Raw genomic sequence first — 20,425 nt, 5'->3', positions numbered from 1 at the left:
GGATAGGCACCCTGTGATACGATCATATATCCCGAACTAATTCGGGATAGGCACTCAATGAGTTAAGAGCACAGCAGCCACATGAGCAGGATTTCCAACAGGGTGTTGGTAAGTCAGCCAACTGAGGTCCCTACCAGAGGAAGTGAGGGAGGGGAGGGGTCCTCAAGTGTCTCTCCTTGATGTTGAGTGCTGCTAAATTAAGCTTGGAGCTCTCTGCACGATGCCCTACCAGATAATAACCCTTTGCTGTAAAGGAAGACTGTTTTTTGATGTCTGCAGGAAAGAGCCAGACTTCAGCTTCTGAGCTGCAAAAGAGGAAGCACACAGTAGAATAATTCATTGTTGTATTGTTAATTGTGATATCATTGTTGTGCCACTGCAGTTTTTCAATACCATTTTGAGTGACAAGTCCACTCTGCTACAACAAGTGAAAGGCAGAATGCAGAAATGACCCTAAATCCTCTGGCCTTGTATAGAGGGTATGCATGAAGTGAGTGGCAGAGTGAGTTTAACATCGTTTAACGTTGTTTAATGCAATCAGATTGGACTTTTCTGTGGATGTATAGGCTGTCAAGGTCAGAAAGTCGTTTTTTGACACTCAGTAGGTGTTCCCACATAACTTCCGGGTATGATGATGATGTCACGCGCATGCCTCTATTGTAGCGGTTTCTCAAGACAACACACGCACGCACGCACGCACGCAGCCTCCACTGCTCAGTTCACACAGGTGAATTTTGTTTACCATGAGCTTCCACTCTTCAGTTGGCCACTTGGTATAGAATGTCTCTATTAAGATTTTGATACATCTCATACAAGGAACCCTGTTGGCCTTAACTGATCGAGATAATCATACTAATAAAACCTACAGTAAACCTCTTCCCTAGATGCTGCTCTGAAGATTTGCTTTGTGATCCTGCCTCAGCAAAGGTCCACTTTGTGTGGTGCCTCTGGGGACTATCGGAGCAACCCCAGTGTGCCTTAAAATTAAGTCTTTTTTTTTTGTTTGTATTTATTTATTTTTCTTAGAAAAGCCTGACAAGGCCTCTGTCCATATCCTCTTTTAGGCTTGGTTGCCATGGTAATGGACAGGCCTCCATTCTGAGGAGCTCGTCATGGGTGCATTTTTGAAAAAAAGAAACACGCTTTACCCATCTCTTCTAGGCAGAGCTTGTAGGGACTGGGGTTCAAATTCCTTCATATTATTTTAGGATTACACCAGTGCATATGATGGACGCTGTATTGGTTCTGCCTTAATCTTTTCCATGTTTATCCCTGCTGGTCTGGGAATGTTTATTAAGTTGATCTATACATAGCGTCTGTAATGAGCACGTATTGAGTGAGTGCACTAAATTGAAGACCATATGAATTAATACTAGTTCCTGTTTAATTTACATTGCTTGTGTATGGAAGACGTAACTAAGCTGATGGTGATGCTACATTGTTGATGATACAAAGGCCTGGTGATTAGCTAGAGTGATCCAGTCTTTTATCATCATGTAATTTGTTTTACCATGTGATCTGCATTATAAGTGGCCCCTCCATTATGAGTGGCCCCTCTATTAGATTTCTCTTCCAGTCAACCGAAACAGGGAGGGACATGGGTTACATAGAGAAAGGTTGCTTGCGTATAGCGAAACATTATGACATCCTGCAGTATGATAAAGAGAGCTACAAGTGTTAGGCAAATACTAAGGTGTCATGTGGGCTGTGCCAACAGTGATGTCTTGTTGCAAAGCAGGTATGTATATCCTTTTCTATTAGTGTCAGGGCTTTTTGGGGTTTCTCCAACTTTCCTCTACTGAAGGATGAAGGGACAAGCTCCCGCTCTTTATGTGAAATGGTGTTTGTCACTTCCTGACAAACATGGGCCGACCTTCCATTGACGTACTCTATATCTTATGGAAATGTCATGTTCTCCCACCCCCAGATAACACAGGCTGATAAACATGTATGGTAAACACGACAGACAAGTTTTGAGCAGTTTGAAAAGTATACTGTAGGAATAGACTTTACTGTAAGATTGTACGCTTCTGTTTTGGAAGTTCGATTAGAAGTCTGTACTGAACTATACTGATTCTTGCCAATGCGTAAGTAAGCATGTGGATGTGCTTGTGAAACCATTCGCTACACTTAATCAATTACGCTGCAGGCCCAAACATGGGATGTCACTGTTGATGTACAACTCAACAGCTTATTGGAACATCACATAGACAATGTAAATCTATCTTTCCATTTTAGGGAAATCTTGTTGGGGTCATATTAGGTTTGGGCGGCAGTGGCTCAGGCGTAGAGTGGCCGTCATTAGAACACAGAGGGAACACAGAGGGTTTCCGAAGGGTTCAACTTCCCACTTCCCAGTTCGATCCTGGGCTACCCCAGAGTTAGTGTCGAAGTGTCCTTGAGCAAGACTCTGAACCCCTAGTTGCTCCCGATGAGCAGGTTGGTGCCTTGCATGGTTTCCTCCGCCATTGGTGTATGAACGTATGAGTGAATGGGTGAATGTAATGCAATGCACAATCTCTGTAAAGTGCCTTCGATAAAGGCGCTATATAAATGTACCATTTACCATTTGCCCGAGATTTCATGTAGGTAAGAGCCAGCTCAAGATAGAGGTCCCTATCTTTTTTTTTTCAGGAACACAACCCGAAATACACTGATGATTGTGCTGTCAAACGATGAAACTATATGTCATCTCCAACCACTAGCTAGAGCTAGTATTGTCTGTGTGTGCATATACATGTAAAAGTCTGGTAGTGGGAAAGGGTTATTGAGCGGCGATCACAACGCTCCTATATGTGGCCGTGTGTGTGGGTCTGTCTGTCTGTCTGTCTGTCTGTCTGTATGCGTGTCTGTATGTAGCCTACAGTACCTTTTGTGACCACACATGTTAAGGGAGGGGCGCTGTTGTCCAGACACACACACACACACACACACACACACACACACACACACACACACACACACACACACACACACACACACACACACTCACACAATATATATATATTTGTTTTGCTGTTGCGCAGCCTCCACGACCACCGCTCAGTTCACACGGGTGTGATTTTTTGACTTACATTGGAGCTAACTCAATGGAACAGCCTGGTCATATGACTATACTGTATGGCCACTTTGGCCAGCATGCAGTCTTTTCTTGTCCTGCCTGTCGAGCTTAGCTTAGCTCTCGTTGCTTTCAATCATCAATCATGACTCATATCTTCCAGCCACCTCTGCAAGTGTGCATTCTCAATCTCTGTATGTGCTTAATAAACTTCAGAACATGCCGCGTGATAGTGCCAGGCTGTCATCTTGTTCTCAGAGCTTGGGCTTCCTTTCAGAGAGGCAATCCACCTGAATGATCAGCCATAAAGGAAAGGACCACAACGGGATTGCTTAATTCACATACCATATCCTGGCTTTGATACCCTTTGTGCTTATCTTTTATAAGGGATGCCATAGTGTATTGCTCTTTGATTGAACATTTAATAGAGATGTGAAATCTCAAGATGTTGGAATTGTTCTTAATTCAAATGACTACTTTGAGCAGTGCTAACCGCTCCTACGTCTGGCTTTGTGTGTCCCTATGTCCGTAGTATATGTCCCTATGTCCCTAGTACTGACGTCACACGAGACTGACGTCATAGAAAGCATGCAGAGACTGACATCACTATAGCTGATATAGGAGACAAAACGGCCCATACAAGGAGATATGCACTTGTGTGGTGTTTGATACCATACACAGGTGCGATTTTTTAAATATATTTATTTTAAATGTAAAAGCAACTGGCCCAGGTCGTAGGCATGGTGGTCTGGGCACCCTAGGCTGCAATGCCAGCCCAACAGCGTGTCGCGGGTTTGAATTCCGTTCCCGATAACCTTTGCTGCGCGTTACTTTCTATCTCTCTCCCCATTTCCAAATGGATAGTCCTGTTTTCAGAGGCTGGCTACATGCTGTACATTAAATTCTGTTGCGTAATGAAGTGGAGCATCCTGCCTTCATTGATTAGTTTAGCACTTGACTGTTGCTGTTATTTCAACTTCCCAGCAGCCTCCATTAGAGAGGGGCTCTTTGCAGAAACGACTGTCAGTCAGGGCTATGGGCAGAAACTGTACTGTGAGTCTAATAGGCTCTACTAAGTGCTGTTGGCAAAGTGGATGCTAACATGACCTAAAGCACATGCTGGATGCAGTTTCATGGCCATGGTCATGGTGTAGTCCTCTCACCGTCTCTCTCCCTCTTGCCATCTTCCCTCTCTCCCCCATCTATGGCAAGCAGCCAGCCAGCTCTGCTGTTTCAGTGCTTCGCTAAACGCTAATGAAAGTGACACTTGGCCATGTCAAGATTCCACCTGAGGGGAGAGCCTATACTAGCATTAGCTTAACCCAGAGGAGGTTAGAATCTATCCTGGGATGCAGTGTTCCTGGCCCTCAACAGCTCTCATCAAATGGGGACTCGAGGGACAATGGATGGATTTCAGGGGCCAGGCCAAATGCTGACCCCCCCAAAAGTCCTATTTGTCATCAAGAAGATGATGGATATATTAAAACACAGAACCGACGGCTGTTGTTATTTTTAAAACTGTGTCTTGTCAATAGCATAATGACTATGTCTGTCTGGGAGCGTAGCATTAAAATACTTCCTGATCTTTGCATAATATTAAGGCTAAAGTTGACTTGTGGTGGATGCTTGGCCTGTGCTCGAGTTGGGAATATCGAGCCATTATTCAGATAGTTTCACAGCTTTTCTCCTGCCATGATGGTGTTAGCCGTTTATTGCCTACATGATTGACAAGGCCTGCACTCTCTTCTAAGGCACACTGGCCAAACAGGTTTGAATGGCAGCATGTCTGCTAGCGCGTGAGTCACTGCACGTCTGTGTGTTTCAATGAGAGCACAGCACAGGTCCTGTCTGTCAGTCAGGGCCCGGTGGTGCTGTGTGAGGCAGGATTTAGCCCACAATGCTGGCTATTATAACCCCTATTAATAGTCAGACCACCACCACCCCACACACTGTCTCTCTCCCTTTCCCTGCTTCTCTCTGCCATGACATACAAATGACTGTGACCCTACAGAATAGGTATGTCAACAAACGTTCAATAGTCAAACTGTATTTGAATATTAAGATAAACCTAAGTTCAATGTGAAAATTAAGGGAAAAAGAAAAGGAAATGCCTTGCAAGTTCTCGTGGGGCTCTGGAAGCCTGTACCCATGCTCAGCAGCTGGCCTCACAAGATCACAGAGCCATCTCACTGCAAACTGCAAGGTAGTGATGCTCCCAAAATTCGGCCACCGGAATATTTTTTTCCCGAAAGAGTTTAAACGGCGGAAAAGATATACAGGAATGGCATACAATATTTGATATAAATTATAGATGAGTTTGACATTTTAAAGATTGGATTTAAAAAATATAAATACAATTTGAATATTTGATATTCAAATGCCAATTTTAACAGCCTTATTGTTGAATCAATAAGAACCCCAGTGAGTGAACAACACATCTAAGGAAATACAGTTTCTCTCTGCTGCTTCCATTGCCAGGAAACTTTGTAGCTTTAAAAAAAAAAATGTCTTCTTGCCTCAGGTACACAAATAAAGGTAGCTAACGGCCTCCTGAGATGGGTCTGTGTGACACTGTGACAGAGTGGTGCGTTCGAAAAAAAATAAAAAATAAATAAATAAAATAAAAATAACCGATTTACAATCTCACGTCACATAGCAACGTGTTATGAGCTTTTAGATCTGCTATTTTTGCTACTGTATTTTTGAACAAATTTGAAAAGAAGGTTGCAACACTATTTCCTGTCTCATTTGTTAATGTTGAGTCTCTACAAAAAACAATAAAATATGTAAACAAAAAGATTAAAACAATTCTGTATTGTCACAATGCAACGGTATTTGCTCAGAAATATTGTGATATTAGATTTTGCCCATATTGACCAGCTCCACCAGCGATGCTGACCTCTTACCTCCACTGTCCAATCTCCACACTGCTATGGACAAACCATCAGTTCTCCCACTCTCTCTACACTTGGGTTTCTCCCTCTTTCTCCTCCTGTCATGTCCCTCTGGCTACTGTGTTGTGCATCTCTCTCTCGATGCAGGCAATAACTCTGGCACCTGTCAGCCACAGACAATTACAGCCATTATGGGATTACCTTTGTTGGACTCCTGCGGGCTGCTGGGGAAGGGCCTGTCGAGCCAATGACGCTTGTCAGAAGGGAGGCCGAAGACCGTGCAGTTTTCACCTATGGGGCATGGCTCCCCTTGTAGAGAACTTAGAAGAGATAATGGGAGATGTTTAGCGTGTGGGGGAGGGAGATGGTGGGAGGATGGAATGGAAGACAGTTCTCATGGATGAGAGAGGCCAACAATGATCGTCAGCATACTTTATTTATTTGCAGAAAGGGAAATGGAAGAAGGTTGGAGACTGGTTGTGTATACTTGTGTCACAATATCATTAGTACGAGGTTAGGTGTGCAAAAAAATGCAACATTCAGTCCATCATTGAAGATTGAATAGTCACTTGAGTTCCCGCTGTCCACTCCTCAGCAAACTAAAATAAAGATGAGCCCATCACATTTAGTTGATCTGCACCTGGAGAAACTCAGTCAAACTGCCTGAACAGCTTCTCTCTGTCTCTGTCTCTCTCTGTCTCTCTCTCTGTCTGTCTCTCTCTGTCTGTCTCTCTCTCTCTCTCTCTCTCTCTCTCTCTCTCTCTCTCTCTCTCTCTCTCTCTCTCTCTCTCTCTCTCTCTCTCTCTCTCTCTCTCTCTCTCTCTCTCTCGCACACACACACACACACTCTGCCTGAACAGCTTCACACACACAGCTCCTGATAAGCTTGGTGAGGCCCACGCAGGCACTGTTCAGTGCTGGCCATGTACGGTGTTGTAAACGGCCCAAATTTGGACAAGGATTCCAGCCAGATAGTCGTGTGCCCTGAACATGAAGCTTGTGTGTGTGTGTCTGTTTCCCTGTCAATGATTCTGTTGTCATAGCAACATCAGGAGAGAGTGGGAGACTGCACAGACACTGTGTAAAAAGGAGGAGGGGGGGGGGGAGGGGGGGCACAGGGAGGTCATAGCGCTATCGAGGGATTGTGGTTCTTAGAATGCAGTATGCACAGCTCAACTTAAAGTCCAACTCCCAGATAAACCTGTGAATGTGAGAATGCTTCAGATGTAAACATGCATATCTCTAAATGATGTTACAGATAAGCATTAAGCAGGAGCAAAAAAGAAAAGTTCAGACTGAGTTCATCCAATTATTAAACTGGTAAAATATTTACAAAATTGTTTCCATCAAAAATGAAAGTCACCCACGGTTGTGACTTTGATCACATTCCGGCTTATTGTTTTTCCTGTCAGGGCTTTGCTCTCTGCTGCTTTGTTGCCAGTCACCTTGTTATTTGTATGCCTTTGAAGCTGGGCAACTCCTTAAAGGTGTATTTCACTTCTGGGGTCAGTTAACATCTACTGTGGCTTTTGTGTGCATTCCATACAGTTTTAAAGTAGCTTGATTGAATACTTGATATTCATTGGTATATTTCATATGCATTAGCTCAGTCCCATATACGCCCATTGAATTTCAATCCATTTTTAACACATTGGGACTTAGAAGGACAAAATCAGGGGATGTGTCTAACATGAATATAAAATATCTAAATATTGAATCAAGCCCCTTAAAAAATGTGGGGTGCACACACAAAAGCCAGAGTAGACGACAAATGACCCCAGAGGTGTTTTAAAGTGAAATGTAACCTTTAGGCCCTGGTTGCAGCTCAGGCTTGGCTCTGACCCGTGTGGCCCGGAGCTCGTCTCTGAACTCTGTGCATCGCCTCCTTCTGTGTCTCCCTGGTGAGGGCAGGAGGAAAAATGTGACCTCCTCTGGGTCCACAGCCTGTTTACTGCTTCTGGAGCACGTAGCTCTTTCAGAATGATTACATAATCGTCTAATCGCAATTATTTGACATAATCGCAATTATTTTGTCATGATCATTTCTATGTTGAAAATGTTGCATATATTGTTTTTACATATTATAAAAAATAGTGGAAATAGCCAATCTACAAGCCCACAACTTGTCGTATCGCGACGCGTTGTGAGCTTGTAGATCGTAGATCTTGTTAATCGACATGTAAAATGTCATAATTGGGACAGCCCTAGGAGCACGTGGAAAATAGGAGCTGTGTTTCCCCTTTATCCCTGGCTTCTTATCAAGGCCGGGAACATCTCTAGAATGCATGTACAGACAAAAAAAACAACCACAAAACAGCCAATGATGTTGGGTTGCATAAAAACCTACTGTGCTGGGGGTTCCGCTGTGCCAGCACTTAAACAGCATATGCTCCTAAAAATAAATATGTGCTCCTCGTAAAATGGAAGAAGACGTCACATGAGCATCTTAAGATTTAAAGTTGTGAGGTGCTTATGTTTTCTGTTTGACAGGACTATTCATTGGCACACCTGTGCTCCAAGTGAGGAAAAAGTCACAGTTCATGTAAATCTGTTGGCTCGATTGTGTACAGAAGATAGACACATGGCCTAATGGTGATGTCATGCCGAAAAGGAAAGCACATTACAAGAAACTTGTCAGGTTTCAACTTGTTTCGGAGGATGATGCGAGGAAAAAGCAAGTCATGTATTCGTTGTTATTTCCCAGAGTATGGTTTGAAGTTGTACCACACGAAACAAAGATGAGGATGTACATTTTGGTCTAACTATTTTTCTACCACCCAAAATTAGAACAAACATGGAAAATGTTACATTCTACTATTCTGCCACCAAAATGTGCAATGCCCTCACACCATCCATTAAAGGACGTGTAATGCTGCATTCACACTGAGAGAAGCCAAGCCAATGGTTTGCTTGGTAATTCAATGTATTCTCTATGCAAACCAGCTTTAAAAATTCCAAGCTTTTTTTCCAGCTTGGAAATTTTAAAAGCTGGTTTGCATAGAGAATACATTGAATTACCAAGCAAACCATTAGCTTGGTTTTCTGTATGTGAATGAGGCATAACACTGGTTTTATTTCAAAATTGGCATTAAAAAAGAGACCACAAGGGAAGGTAAATGTAATTTTCCCATCTATATTGTACATAATAGTGTCTGAGTTTGTTGATGACATGTTTTATTGTGGTAACTTTATATGCTATGGATCAATTGAATACATAGGACCACAATAGAAACACGTCCCCAGGACCCTTTTGTGTGGTACAGCATGTGGTACAGTAATGTCATACTGTACCACGTGCTGTTTACATAATAAAGTATTCATTCAATCAATCAATCAATCAATCAAAAAGCATGTCCATCCTTATGCATAAGAGACTGATGCATGTTTCTTCTGCAGTCCTATGCTATGTGGTATTCCAAGCAGCCCTGCTATTTGTCGGCATTTTGGGAGCACCACCCCTGCCAACATTCCCCAACAATTTTGGAGGCACGTGGCGATCCATCATTAGGATTGCATGCAGTGCTCTTTCCACACTAGCTGCAGCACAGGCTGGCCTGCTGACAAGCACGCTCACATTAGACTTGGGTGATCCAGGGGGTGGCGGGTGGGGTGGGGGATGTCATATACAGAAAAGCTTTACCATGCATGAGGTTGGAGGAAGGAAGTACGGTCATTGTGGCTACGGAGGTCATTGCATGGATTTTGACATAGATTTGGACCTGGAGTGCGTGCGTGCGTGCGGAGCTGGAGGCGGTCATATTTTTGTTCAGCCGGAAAAGAAAAATGATAACTGTGATCATCTGTACTTTAGTTATGGTCAGTTGAAAAAGCTGTTTGACCAAAAACGCAATAGGAAAAACTGTGTATTTGGGAATATTATAGGTTTTACCTAAATGCCAAAGGTGAAACATTAAAACATGTCGCTTGATGTGACATTCACAGCATCATGTTCCTTGTAACATTATCATTATCTTTAATGTCGCAATCCAAATCATATGCATAGCTTAACTATACTATTATTATACTTGTATAGTGTGCCGAGAGAGGTTTTGTTCAGCAGGCAACTTATGGAGAATAAAGACATGCACAGTTTTCATAGCATCTTGGCTCTTATAGTGAGTGAGAAAATGTCCTTAAAGGAGTAGTTCACCCCCAAAATGACTTTTTTTCTATTGATTAGTCACGCAATGGAGACTAGAGTTCAATAATATTTTTAGTTTTTTGTTGCATTCCTAAGACAAAAATGTGATAACAATAAATTTACCCCCATTCGTTCCGGATGGGCACCCGTTTCGAAACGGGTCCCCATCCGGAATCAATTGGGGTACATTTACTGGAATCAAATATTTGTCTTAGGAATGTGACAAAAACCAAAACATATTATTGAACTCTACTCTCCATGGCATGAGTAATCAATAGAAAAAAAGTCATCTTGGGGGTGAACTACTCCGTTTAATATCAACATGGATGGACATGGATCTGTAATCTTCAGTAAGTGATAGACAATTCTATTGCCATTAAAACTAATCTGAACAAACCTAATACACACACACACACACACACACACACACACACACACACACACACACACACACACACACACACAAATCTGTGTGAATCTTTCAGTGTTGCTTATTCCTTTCTGTCTCTCGTCTCCCTCAGGCGTGCATAGATGACAACGTAGACATGGTGACCTTCCTGGTGGAACATGGCGCCAGCATCAACCAGCCTGACAACGAGGGGTGGATCCCCCTCCATGCAGCAGCCTCCTGTGGATACATGGATATAGCAGAGTAAGTTGTGACCAGTGTTGGAAAAAGTTTTTTACTAGTATCAATTAGGGCTCGTTAATTTTTATTGATAATGAGCACCTTATCGATCCTGCTTATTGAGTCAGGCTTTTATCAAGCCCACTATTGAGCGTTTTCTGATATTTTGTGGAAAGATGTGAGATGACAAATTCTGAACAGAACTGGCATCTTTTTTTTTTATCGGCCAGTTTATTGTGACTGAGTTTGTAGCTGACCATCTATTAAGATGAGTTTGTAGCTGACCATCTATTAAGATGACAATTGACAAAAGTAACAAATATGATCATTAAATATAATTAAAACAATCATAATTAGTGTGCAAGTGTTAAATGGCTTTATATTATGAATGGTACTGTAATAATCTCTTGATCACCGCTTGTCTTGATTGTTTAAATATGACGTCATGGGCCGCTATGCTCGATAACAAGCTTGATACGTTTATTGATACCGGGTACTCAATATATTTGTTATTGCGTTTGTTGCGGGCCCTTGTTTCGTGCTCCATCCTTAGTATCAATACTGCAATGTAGAAATACTCTGTTACAAATACAAGTCTGGAATTCAAAATGCACTCGAGTAAAAGTACAAAAGTATTGGCATCAAAAGGTAAACATAAAATGACCTCTTCACCCTCTGCAACGTCTATGGTCAGTAAATGGCATTTGATGAGAATCAAGAAATCTGGATCTACAATACTCCTGAAGCATAATGTCTTAATTGCTTTTTTTAAATTATGTCACAGAAAAGCCACTTTGGCTCCTCGGCTGGAAGTCCTCTGTCTCTCTCTGGTGATTGATGGCTAGCCTCTTGAGTGTGCTTGCATTGCTGTTAAGATTTTTGCTTATGGCCCTTTTGACCTCAAACTAAAGTTGTTTTTTTGTGTCTATATGTAGACATAAATTAAGTGTAATTTATGAATCAATGGTCAATTTTGTTTGAGGAATAAAATACATTTGAAGATGGGTTCTAATAATGGTGTCGCTTCCCTGAAGACCTCTGATATTGATGACATCAGTCTGACCTAAATATAGGTCAGACCGAAATATAATCAGCATAATATTGTAAATATTCTTTAACAATATTCACATTTACAATACATTAAAACATTTGTGGATTTGCTTACTTGCCCTACTGGCAGTGCACACAAGCTGATCAGTCCAGTGTAGAGATGTCAACGAACGACTCAGTATTTTGCAAGTCGACGGGTCGGGGGAATTATTTGTTGATTGATTTTTCTTTATTCGCGCTGTGATTTGCCAGAATTCACTTGACTGGCAGCAGTCCCTTAGTTTTCCCAGGAAGTCCGGACTTTGTTGCACGTCACTCCAATAAACTGCAGAGGCAAATGAGGCATCTAGCTTTTTATGTCTGTGGTTAAATCAGTGATCTTTTCTGCCCGCCGGTCATCACAAAGGCAAGTTTTCACGGTAAAGTCTGCCATTGGGTGTCTCGCTTTCATGTGATTTGACATCACTGATGTGGACGAGTGGTATGCATACTTTGTGCTTTATTGTCAATGTTGACAAAATCATCCACACCGCACTACTATGTGAAACTGCCATTTCCAAGCGGGCTTTCAAGCATGCACAAGCAGGACGCTAACCATTGCACGGTGGTGCAGTGGTTAGCGCCTCACAGCTAGAAGGTCCTGGGTTAGATTCCCGCCTGGGGACGCTGTGGGCGCTGGGGGCGTGTTCCCTCCTCCACGTCATCAGCGCCTGCCCCACACCCTAGGTGGGGTTGGCGATAGGGCCCTTCTTTGTGGAGTTTGCATGTTCTCCCCGTGTCTCCTAGGGTAGATGTCCTCACAAAAACATGCAGTATACTGGTCTCTATAATGCCTCCCCCTGGCCAGCCGGGGCGCCTGATGGATGGGAAAGGAACTGGTTGGAATAACGTGTTCCTTCCACGCGCTACGTCCAAACCAGGGAAATCCCCACTGTCAGGTGAAAAGAAGCAACTTGGACTCCTCATTAGGGATGGGTATCGTTTGGATTTTTACGATTCCGGTTCCGGTTTCGGTTCTGCTTATCGGTTCCGGTTCCAAACGGTTCCTATTTCGGTTCCAAAATGGTTTGGTTTTTACACAAAAACATTTTTTTTAATTTAATTTTAATGTTTAATTTACAGTTTTAATGAATCATTTAAAACATATTTTTTTAATTGAATTTGAATGTTTAATTACAGTTTTAATGAATTATGACAAATGAAATCATATTTCAATGTCTTCAGCGATACTCTTATTCCGCCTGGAAGTCTTATTGCGGCTAGCGCAACATATACAGATTCGTCGACTTCACTTTCTCATTGACTGGCTCATCAGATTAAATGGTTGTAATCTGTAGTCTTTTATTTCACCTACGCTTCCGCAAGAGCCATCAGGGCAGATGAAGGGAACTGTTCCTGAAGCATTAGTGAAATAAAATCAGCAGAGCACATACATTTATTTTGGCCAACATACTGAACTCGACTTAACATCTGCTTTTTTAAGCAGCCAGTATGTTTAATCTCCAACCTAATTGGCTTAAACGTCACAAGTTTTAGAATGATGTAATGAAATATGAAGAGATCCGGGTCACCAGTCATATCACCAGATAAGCTCTAGAGTTGCATCTGAGGGTTTTCTTTCTCAGTCCTTTTGAGGCAACGAGGCCGTTTATAGGGAATGGAGTGCAGAGAGGAGAGATATTATCAGTGGTTATTTAAACAGGCTAAGGAGGGCTCAAGGAGCTCACTTGCACTCATTGTTGGGCATATTGGGAGTGTGCTGTGACCTCATTTACTTCTGTGTTACATTACAGGAGCCTAGGTTTCAGCATTTTTACAATCCCATTATCAAAGACTTGCTCAAGCAATAACAAAGTCTAGGCTAATGCTATTCTGGTGTTGATGATAGTAACATCTAAACTGTGATCAATCAGCTGAGTAAGCCCTCTTTTTTTGTTAATGAAACACAAATAGAGACACACACACACACACACACACACACACACACACACACACACACACACACACACACACACACACACACACACACCTATGGGTTTCATCATCAATTTAATCATTTTCATATTTATTTACTTCAGAGTGGCTAAAGTGGTTGAGGTGTGTGAGGGTAGATTGAATTATAGTTTAGCAGTTATCTAAATGATACGGTTTAACTCAATGGGCTGCTGCTTTACATTTGCCAGGGTATATTTTTATCAAGCCATGCCCTGGACACCCCATCAGGGGTTTGATTTCAAACCTGCATTATGATGGTATAGTATAAAATGACACATGGCAATATGGCAATGTTCTAAAAAGCAATAAAAACATTTGGCCTGCAAATATCTGTCTGGCTGGTCGTTTAAAAACGGTAAGCCAATTCCCCCCCCCCAAAGAGGTGTCCCTTTTCAGACCGTGTTGTCAGTCGTGAGTCCTCCAGTGGTCCTCCCGTGAACCCAGTGTCCATGCTGGGCCAACGTTCCCGAGGACAACAAGTTTCTTGTTGTCACACATCGAATCTAAATGTCAAGTGCCTTGCCTGACATGGATGAGTAATGGAAGCATCGTGTCATAACGAGCCACTCTGCGACCTAATGTGGGAGGGGAGCTTCTCAGTAGGCCCATTTAAAACCACCACCCGGGCCCATTCACACAAACTGCAGAGCAGGAAGGCAATATCGCCCCCCAACCCCCTTTAAAACCCCCTTGGTTTCTCAACCCACAGCCATCCTGGGGGAGGCTTAGCAAGATGGCTGACAGTGGGGCCTCCAAAACCACCAAGCCACCAAACGTAGTAAGATCTGACCATAGACGGGCAGAGTAGAAAGTCTAATCAAGACAATGCAGGACTTGAAAACGGAGCCGTGGTCAGCCCAACTGCCATCAAGGGGGAAGTCATAAATGGTACGCTGGTTTCAAGTGGTGCGTCGGTCTAATGAGAAGGACTTGAGTCTCCGCAGATTTAATTGGAAGCAGCAGAAATCAAGATGTTGTGTGGTCACAGAGGTCTCTTGAATCCATGCGGGGCTGTGTATATGTCGGTGTGATGCTTAATTTATGCTTTACACTGCTGAAAATCTACAATCTCACAACGCAGTGAGTTGTGTGCTTTTAGATCGGCTATTTTGGGTACGTGACACAGTTTTTCGACGAACTAAAAATCAAGCTTGAGAGGGAGAGAAGCATCGCTTAAGATGGGCATTAAATAGTAACCAGTAACCAGCCATGAATGTAGGATTGTATGGATGGGTTAATCTTTACGAACTGATGCTGGTTTGATTTATCTCTGTAGTTTGCATGACCCTATATGGTATGTTACCTGAGAGCATGGTTGAGAACATCAGGATCATAATAAGAACTGGACATTAAGATTCAGTCACTGTAGTCTCCACTTGAGTTGGGCAATATGTCAAAATATAATATTTCCAATTGGCCACTGACAATTACCAATATATTTGTGCAAGAAAAGCAATTCAAGTGAGAACAGCTCCAGTCCTAACACAACGGTGTCCTGTCAGGAACAGAGATGAGACTACTACACGGCTGACCTAACCTCGTTCCCAGCCTTTTCTCATCTCTGAGGAGAAAAGCCTGGTAAGGACCTAATGCAGAGTGTGTCTATAGGGCGTGACTTCCGTATGTATAGTACTTCCCCTGGAAGCTGCCCTTTTGGTCACAACATGACCTGCCAAAGCATCAAAGCAGTGGAGAGAGAATAGTTACACCATTGATGGCAACAATGTGGCAAAACAAATTCAAGTTTCCTTTTTTATGTAGGCATTGTCTTTTTACTAATACAAAATAATAGATCCTGCCGGCTAATCGTCCAATCATGGAAATTGCAAAGCTTTGCATACTTACTATAGAGAAACCAGCTACTGTAGATGGAGAACGTTCACTTAAGTAATGGCTTGTCTTTTAAAGATCAAACAAGGCTTTGCTCTCAAATCGTATTTTTTCTGATGAATGTATTCGTCTAATTACTCAAGCCTAGGCCAGTTCCCACTATCCTGAACGTTTTGATTGTTTTGCAGGTACCTTATCGGCCAGGGAGCCAATGTAGGAGTTGTGAACAGTGAGGGTGAGACGCCCTTGGACATCGCTGAAGAGGAGGCGATGGAGGAGCTCCTGCAGAATGAGATCAACAAACAAGGTGACCGTCAACCCTCAACATCTCAATCCTTTTCACATCAATCGCCCACAAATAAATATATATATATATATATATATATATATATATATATATATATATATATATATATATAGTTGCATGGAATGAATGACCTGGAATTGTTTCAGATCTTGGAAATTTAGGATATTGCGCAAAGCATGGAAAGTATCCAGCCTGAAGACACAAAGTAGCACATTTGATTGAGCTTTGGCCCTACAGTCATCTTACATAATGCGATATACATTGTTGTATTGTTGTGAATTCTGAACTTAAGTTGCCTAGGTGAACTTGACAGTCATGTTAAGATTTCTTTAGCTCTGCTGTATAATTTATCTGTACCTCAGAACTGATCTATAGAGGGGGTGATATTGAGTGGAATGTCTGGCATCACAAATGTACGCAATTCTTAAAAAATCATCTCTGTTAAACTAATGCATTGAAATTCCACGAAAGATTGCAGAGAGTTTCAGAATGCTTGAATATGCGTGAATGTTTTCCATTAACAGTTTGGCTGCTCTTGGTAGCCAAACACGTTCACAGACGAGATAAGGTTTCCATGGTAACCCGCATCTCAGACGCTTGCTACGGGTGCTGGTGAAAGAAAAAACTGAATGCGTCATGACGCAACGCAGCCAGAAGCAACCGAGAGCGGCCATTATCCATTGACTCCTATTCTATACTGAAACATAAAAACGGCTTTATCTCGAAATAAGGTGCAAATAACGCCGAGGAGGCCGAGACCAGCTTGTCTTCACGGCGACACTATGCCGTGATGGTCGGCCCCGGTTAGGATTTTAGTTTTCGCGACCGTTTGTAAACAAACAGATCTCCTTCCTGGATCGTCAGTGTACACCCACGTGCACACGCACGGAGCTTCCGGGGCTCTTCAAAATAAAGCGCAAGTGAATGGTGGCGTCCTGAGTGTTAAGGAAAAGCTTTGACGTTGCATTTGTGTACATCAGTGTTCCAAACCTGGCCTCGTCCTGAACGCCCTCCATTCCCAATAGGTTGGAATCAATGTAGTTATTCCTTGAAAGCAAGTCATGGCAGGTCCTCACTTGGCTTTGTGTTTTAGCGGCACTGCTTGATTCACCCGTCTCACTCGACCTCACTAACATACCAACTGAACATTCTGCCGGTGTTTATTGTGTCCAGGTATGTCTTGTATGCACCAGGTAACTTGTCGTATAGGGTTTTTACCCCCCAGTGAGCAGGGGCACAGATCTTCTTTGCTCAACTCGCTTGAAGCAGCTTACATAATGGAGAATTGTGATCAAGTTATATATTGTGTGGTCTTATGCGATGAGTCCATACTGGAAAGCTGAGTTTTTCTATTTTTGGCCAGAGCATTCTTGAGGTGGTGAAAGACGCCCCCTTCTCCGGTGAAAGGCCATGTACAGACATGTGTTAATAGCCTTGGGGCAAGGGATCACTCCCCGGTTCATATGGCCGAAACCTCAGATAATAGACTCAGTATTCCCAGTTTTGCACTTTGTCGCTGTTTCATTCATGCCCTTTTTGTTCTAATACTGTACATTGTATACAGTGGAAAAGGTGCATGACATGTACTACTGTATGTATACTGACACAGACTTGGCTTTGACTGGCAATTAGGCCCTCTCTGGCAGGCAACAACCATCATTTGGATGCCACATTTGACTATGAATATCTAACTGGATACTCAAACATTAACAGCGAATGGCTGATTACTTTTAGGCTGCTTCAGCTACAGTGGCCAGTTGATGTAAGAACGGTTTCATATTATGATTGGCATGTAAAAAACTTGGATAGCTGAGCATTAGATACATGTTGATACATCAACCTACCCTTATCTGTTTAGAAATGGAAACGATCAGCTTGCAAGTGCATATACAGTAGGCACACACACACGCACACGCATACACATCCCCCATATCATTTACACCCCCTGTCTGCTTTAGCCGAGCCTCCTCGTAGGTATAGTCTAGTAGAGGAAGCTGTCAAGAGTAACATGAACCAGGTCTGGGGTGTGTGGTGGAGGTTAGGGCAGCAGTAGAGAGATTTTGAAGGGGGCCATCTGTGGCTTTGACATCCCTAACACTCTTCTAACTGAAGTCCCAAGAGTTTTAAATGCAATGGCTGCTGTTTGTTAGCAGGTTACGCTCCTTAAAGGTGGCTGGTTACGCAACACTGGCTGGGCTGACGCACCCCCCCAAGCTCTAAGCATCTCTGCCAGTGGCAGTTGTCAAACATTGTTTGCCGGGACTCAATGTACACACTGCCTGGTTCACACAGCATCCGCCATGCAAACTCACCAAAGCTGTCTCGCTGACAGATGCACACCCAAACATGTGTCTGTATGTCCTTTCAAGTCAATTCTCGCTTCTCAAGACCTGGAACGAATTATGCACGCTTTCGTCTCCTCCCGTCTTGATTATTGTAATGGACTCTACACCACCCTGAGCCGCTCGTCACTACTAGATCAACTACATCAACTTCAACTAGTACAAAATACAGCCGCTAGAATCCTCACCAACACCAACCGCTTGTTTGAGCCTTTCCAACCAATTCAGTTATACATTGTGTACAAGTGCATGTCTTGTGAAACAGAATATATAACCATTTGCCATTATAAAGTAAACTAAACTTTGTGCCCTAAACTAGATTTAATTGCAGAGCAATTATACATTCTTTTACTCTGAGATTTGGAACGCAGAAATTCTCAGTGATGTACTAAATACCCTTATTTGGACTGATAACGGTATGACGTCTCTTATCTATCTATAAATGCGAGAAGTCTCTGCGTGTGTGTGTGTGTGTTTGTAATCCGCGTATCTCGAGAACCGTTCGTCCCACCGGCTTCAGATTAGGCACGCGCGTTCCCCGCCGCGGCACGGAGTGCAGTGCCGGGTCTCGACCCGACGCGCGGTTTTCCCGAACCGGCGCGAAACGTTCGGAATCTCCTTATGCGGGGTTGATTGTTGACATCAGGCTGTTTCTGAGGAAATCGGCGAAAGCTCTGACTCATTGTGACATCACTTCATAAAAGGCTCTGACATCACGTACGCCACAAACCGGCGCGAAACGTTCGGAATCTCCTTATGCGGGGTTGATTGTTGACATCAGGCTGTTTCTGAGGAAATCGGCGAAAGCTCTGACTCATCACTTCATAAAAGGCTCTGACATCACGTACGCCACATGAGTCAACAAAAAATCTCTGTGAGTGTGTATGTATGTAGGTAATCCGCGTATCTCGAGAACCGTTCGTCCCACGGGCACTGGCGTTCTCCATATATGGGCATAAAATGAATGCCCCCATATGAGAACCGTTCGTCCCACGGGCACGCGCGTTCTCCATATATGGGCATAAAAGCGAAACGTTCGGAATCTCCTTATGCGGGGTTGATTGTTGACATCAGGCTGTTTCTGAGGAAATCGGCGAAAGCTCTGACTCATTGTGACATCACTTCATAAAAGGCTCTGACATCACGTACGCCACATGAGTCAACAAAAAATCTCTGTGAGTGTGTATGTAGGTAATCCGCGTATCTCGAGAACCGTTCGTCCCACGGGCACGCGCGTTCTCCATATATGGGCATAAAATGAATGCCCCCATATGAGAACCGTTCGTCCCACGGGCACGCGCGTTCTCCATATATGGGCATAAAATGAATGCCCCCATATATGGGCATAAAATGGATAAAGGGACACAGACAGACAGATTCAGAGATCTCCATATATGGGCGTGAAATGGACGCAAATAGACAGATATCTCCATATATGGGCATATATGGGCATAAAATGGACCCAGAACTATATGGACGCAAATGGCATATATGGGCATAAAATTTACGCAGAATCACAAAGATCTCCATATACGGGCATAAAGGGACACAGACAGACACACAGACAGACGGATACAGAGATCTCCATAAATGGGCATAAAATGGACGCAAATGGCATATATGGGCATAAAATTTACGCAGAATCACAAAGATCTCCATATACGGGCATAAAGGACGAAGGGCGGCCCAGCTTCTAGTCTATCTATAAATGCGAGAAGTCTCTGCGTGTGTGTCTGTGTGTGTGTCTGTAATCCGCGTATCTCGAGAACCGTTCGTCCCACCGGCTTCAGATTCGGCACGCGCGTTCCCCGCCGCGGCACAGAGTGCAGTGCCGGGTCTCGACCCGACCCGGCGCGCGGTTTTCCCGAACCGGCGCGAAACGTTCGGAATCTCCTTATGCGGGGTTGATTGTTGACATCAGGCTGTTCCGGAGGAAATCGGCGCAAGCGCTGACTCATTGTGACATCACTCATAAAAGGCTCTGACATCACGTACGCCGCGGGGTTGATTGTTGACATCAGGCTGTTCCGGAGGAAATCGGCGCAAGCGCTGACTCATTGTGACATCACTCATAAAAGGCTCTGACATCACGTACGCCACATGAGTCAACAAAAAATCTCTGAATATCTCCATATATAGCATATATGGGCATAAAATGGACGCAAATGGCATATATGGGC

The 20,425-nt window shown here is 43.3% G+C and overlaps 1 protein-coding gene across 1 annotated transcript in view; it reads left to right on the top strand.

The window, feature by feature from the left end:
- Nucleotides 1–20,425, top strand: part of ppp1r12a (protein phosphatase 1, regulatory subunit 12A) — a 90,640-nt gene that overhangs the window by 19,925 nt on the left and 50,290 nt on the right. The window contains exons 2-3 of the mRNA XM_080753810.1: nt 10,615–10,745; nt 15,785–15,903. Coding sequence (XP_080609936.1) covers nt 10,615–10,745; nt 15,785–15,903 — 250 coding nt within the window. The remainder of the gene's footprint in view (nt 1–10,614; nt 10,746–15,784; nt 15,904–20,425) is intronic.

The sequence above is a fragment of the Nannobrachium achirus genome, assembly GCF_963921795.1.
Source record: "Nannobrachium achirus genome assembly, chromosome: 23".
In the NCBI taxonomy this organism is placed as follows: Eukaryota; Metazoa; Chordata; class Actinopteri; order Myctophiformes; family Myctophidae; genus Nannobrachium; species Nannobrachium achirus.
Note: the sequence above shows the minus strand (reverse complement) of the source record. Positions and strands in the feature narration are given on the sequence as shown.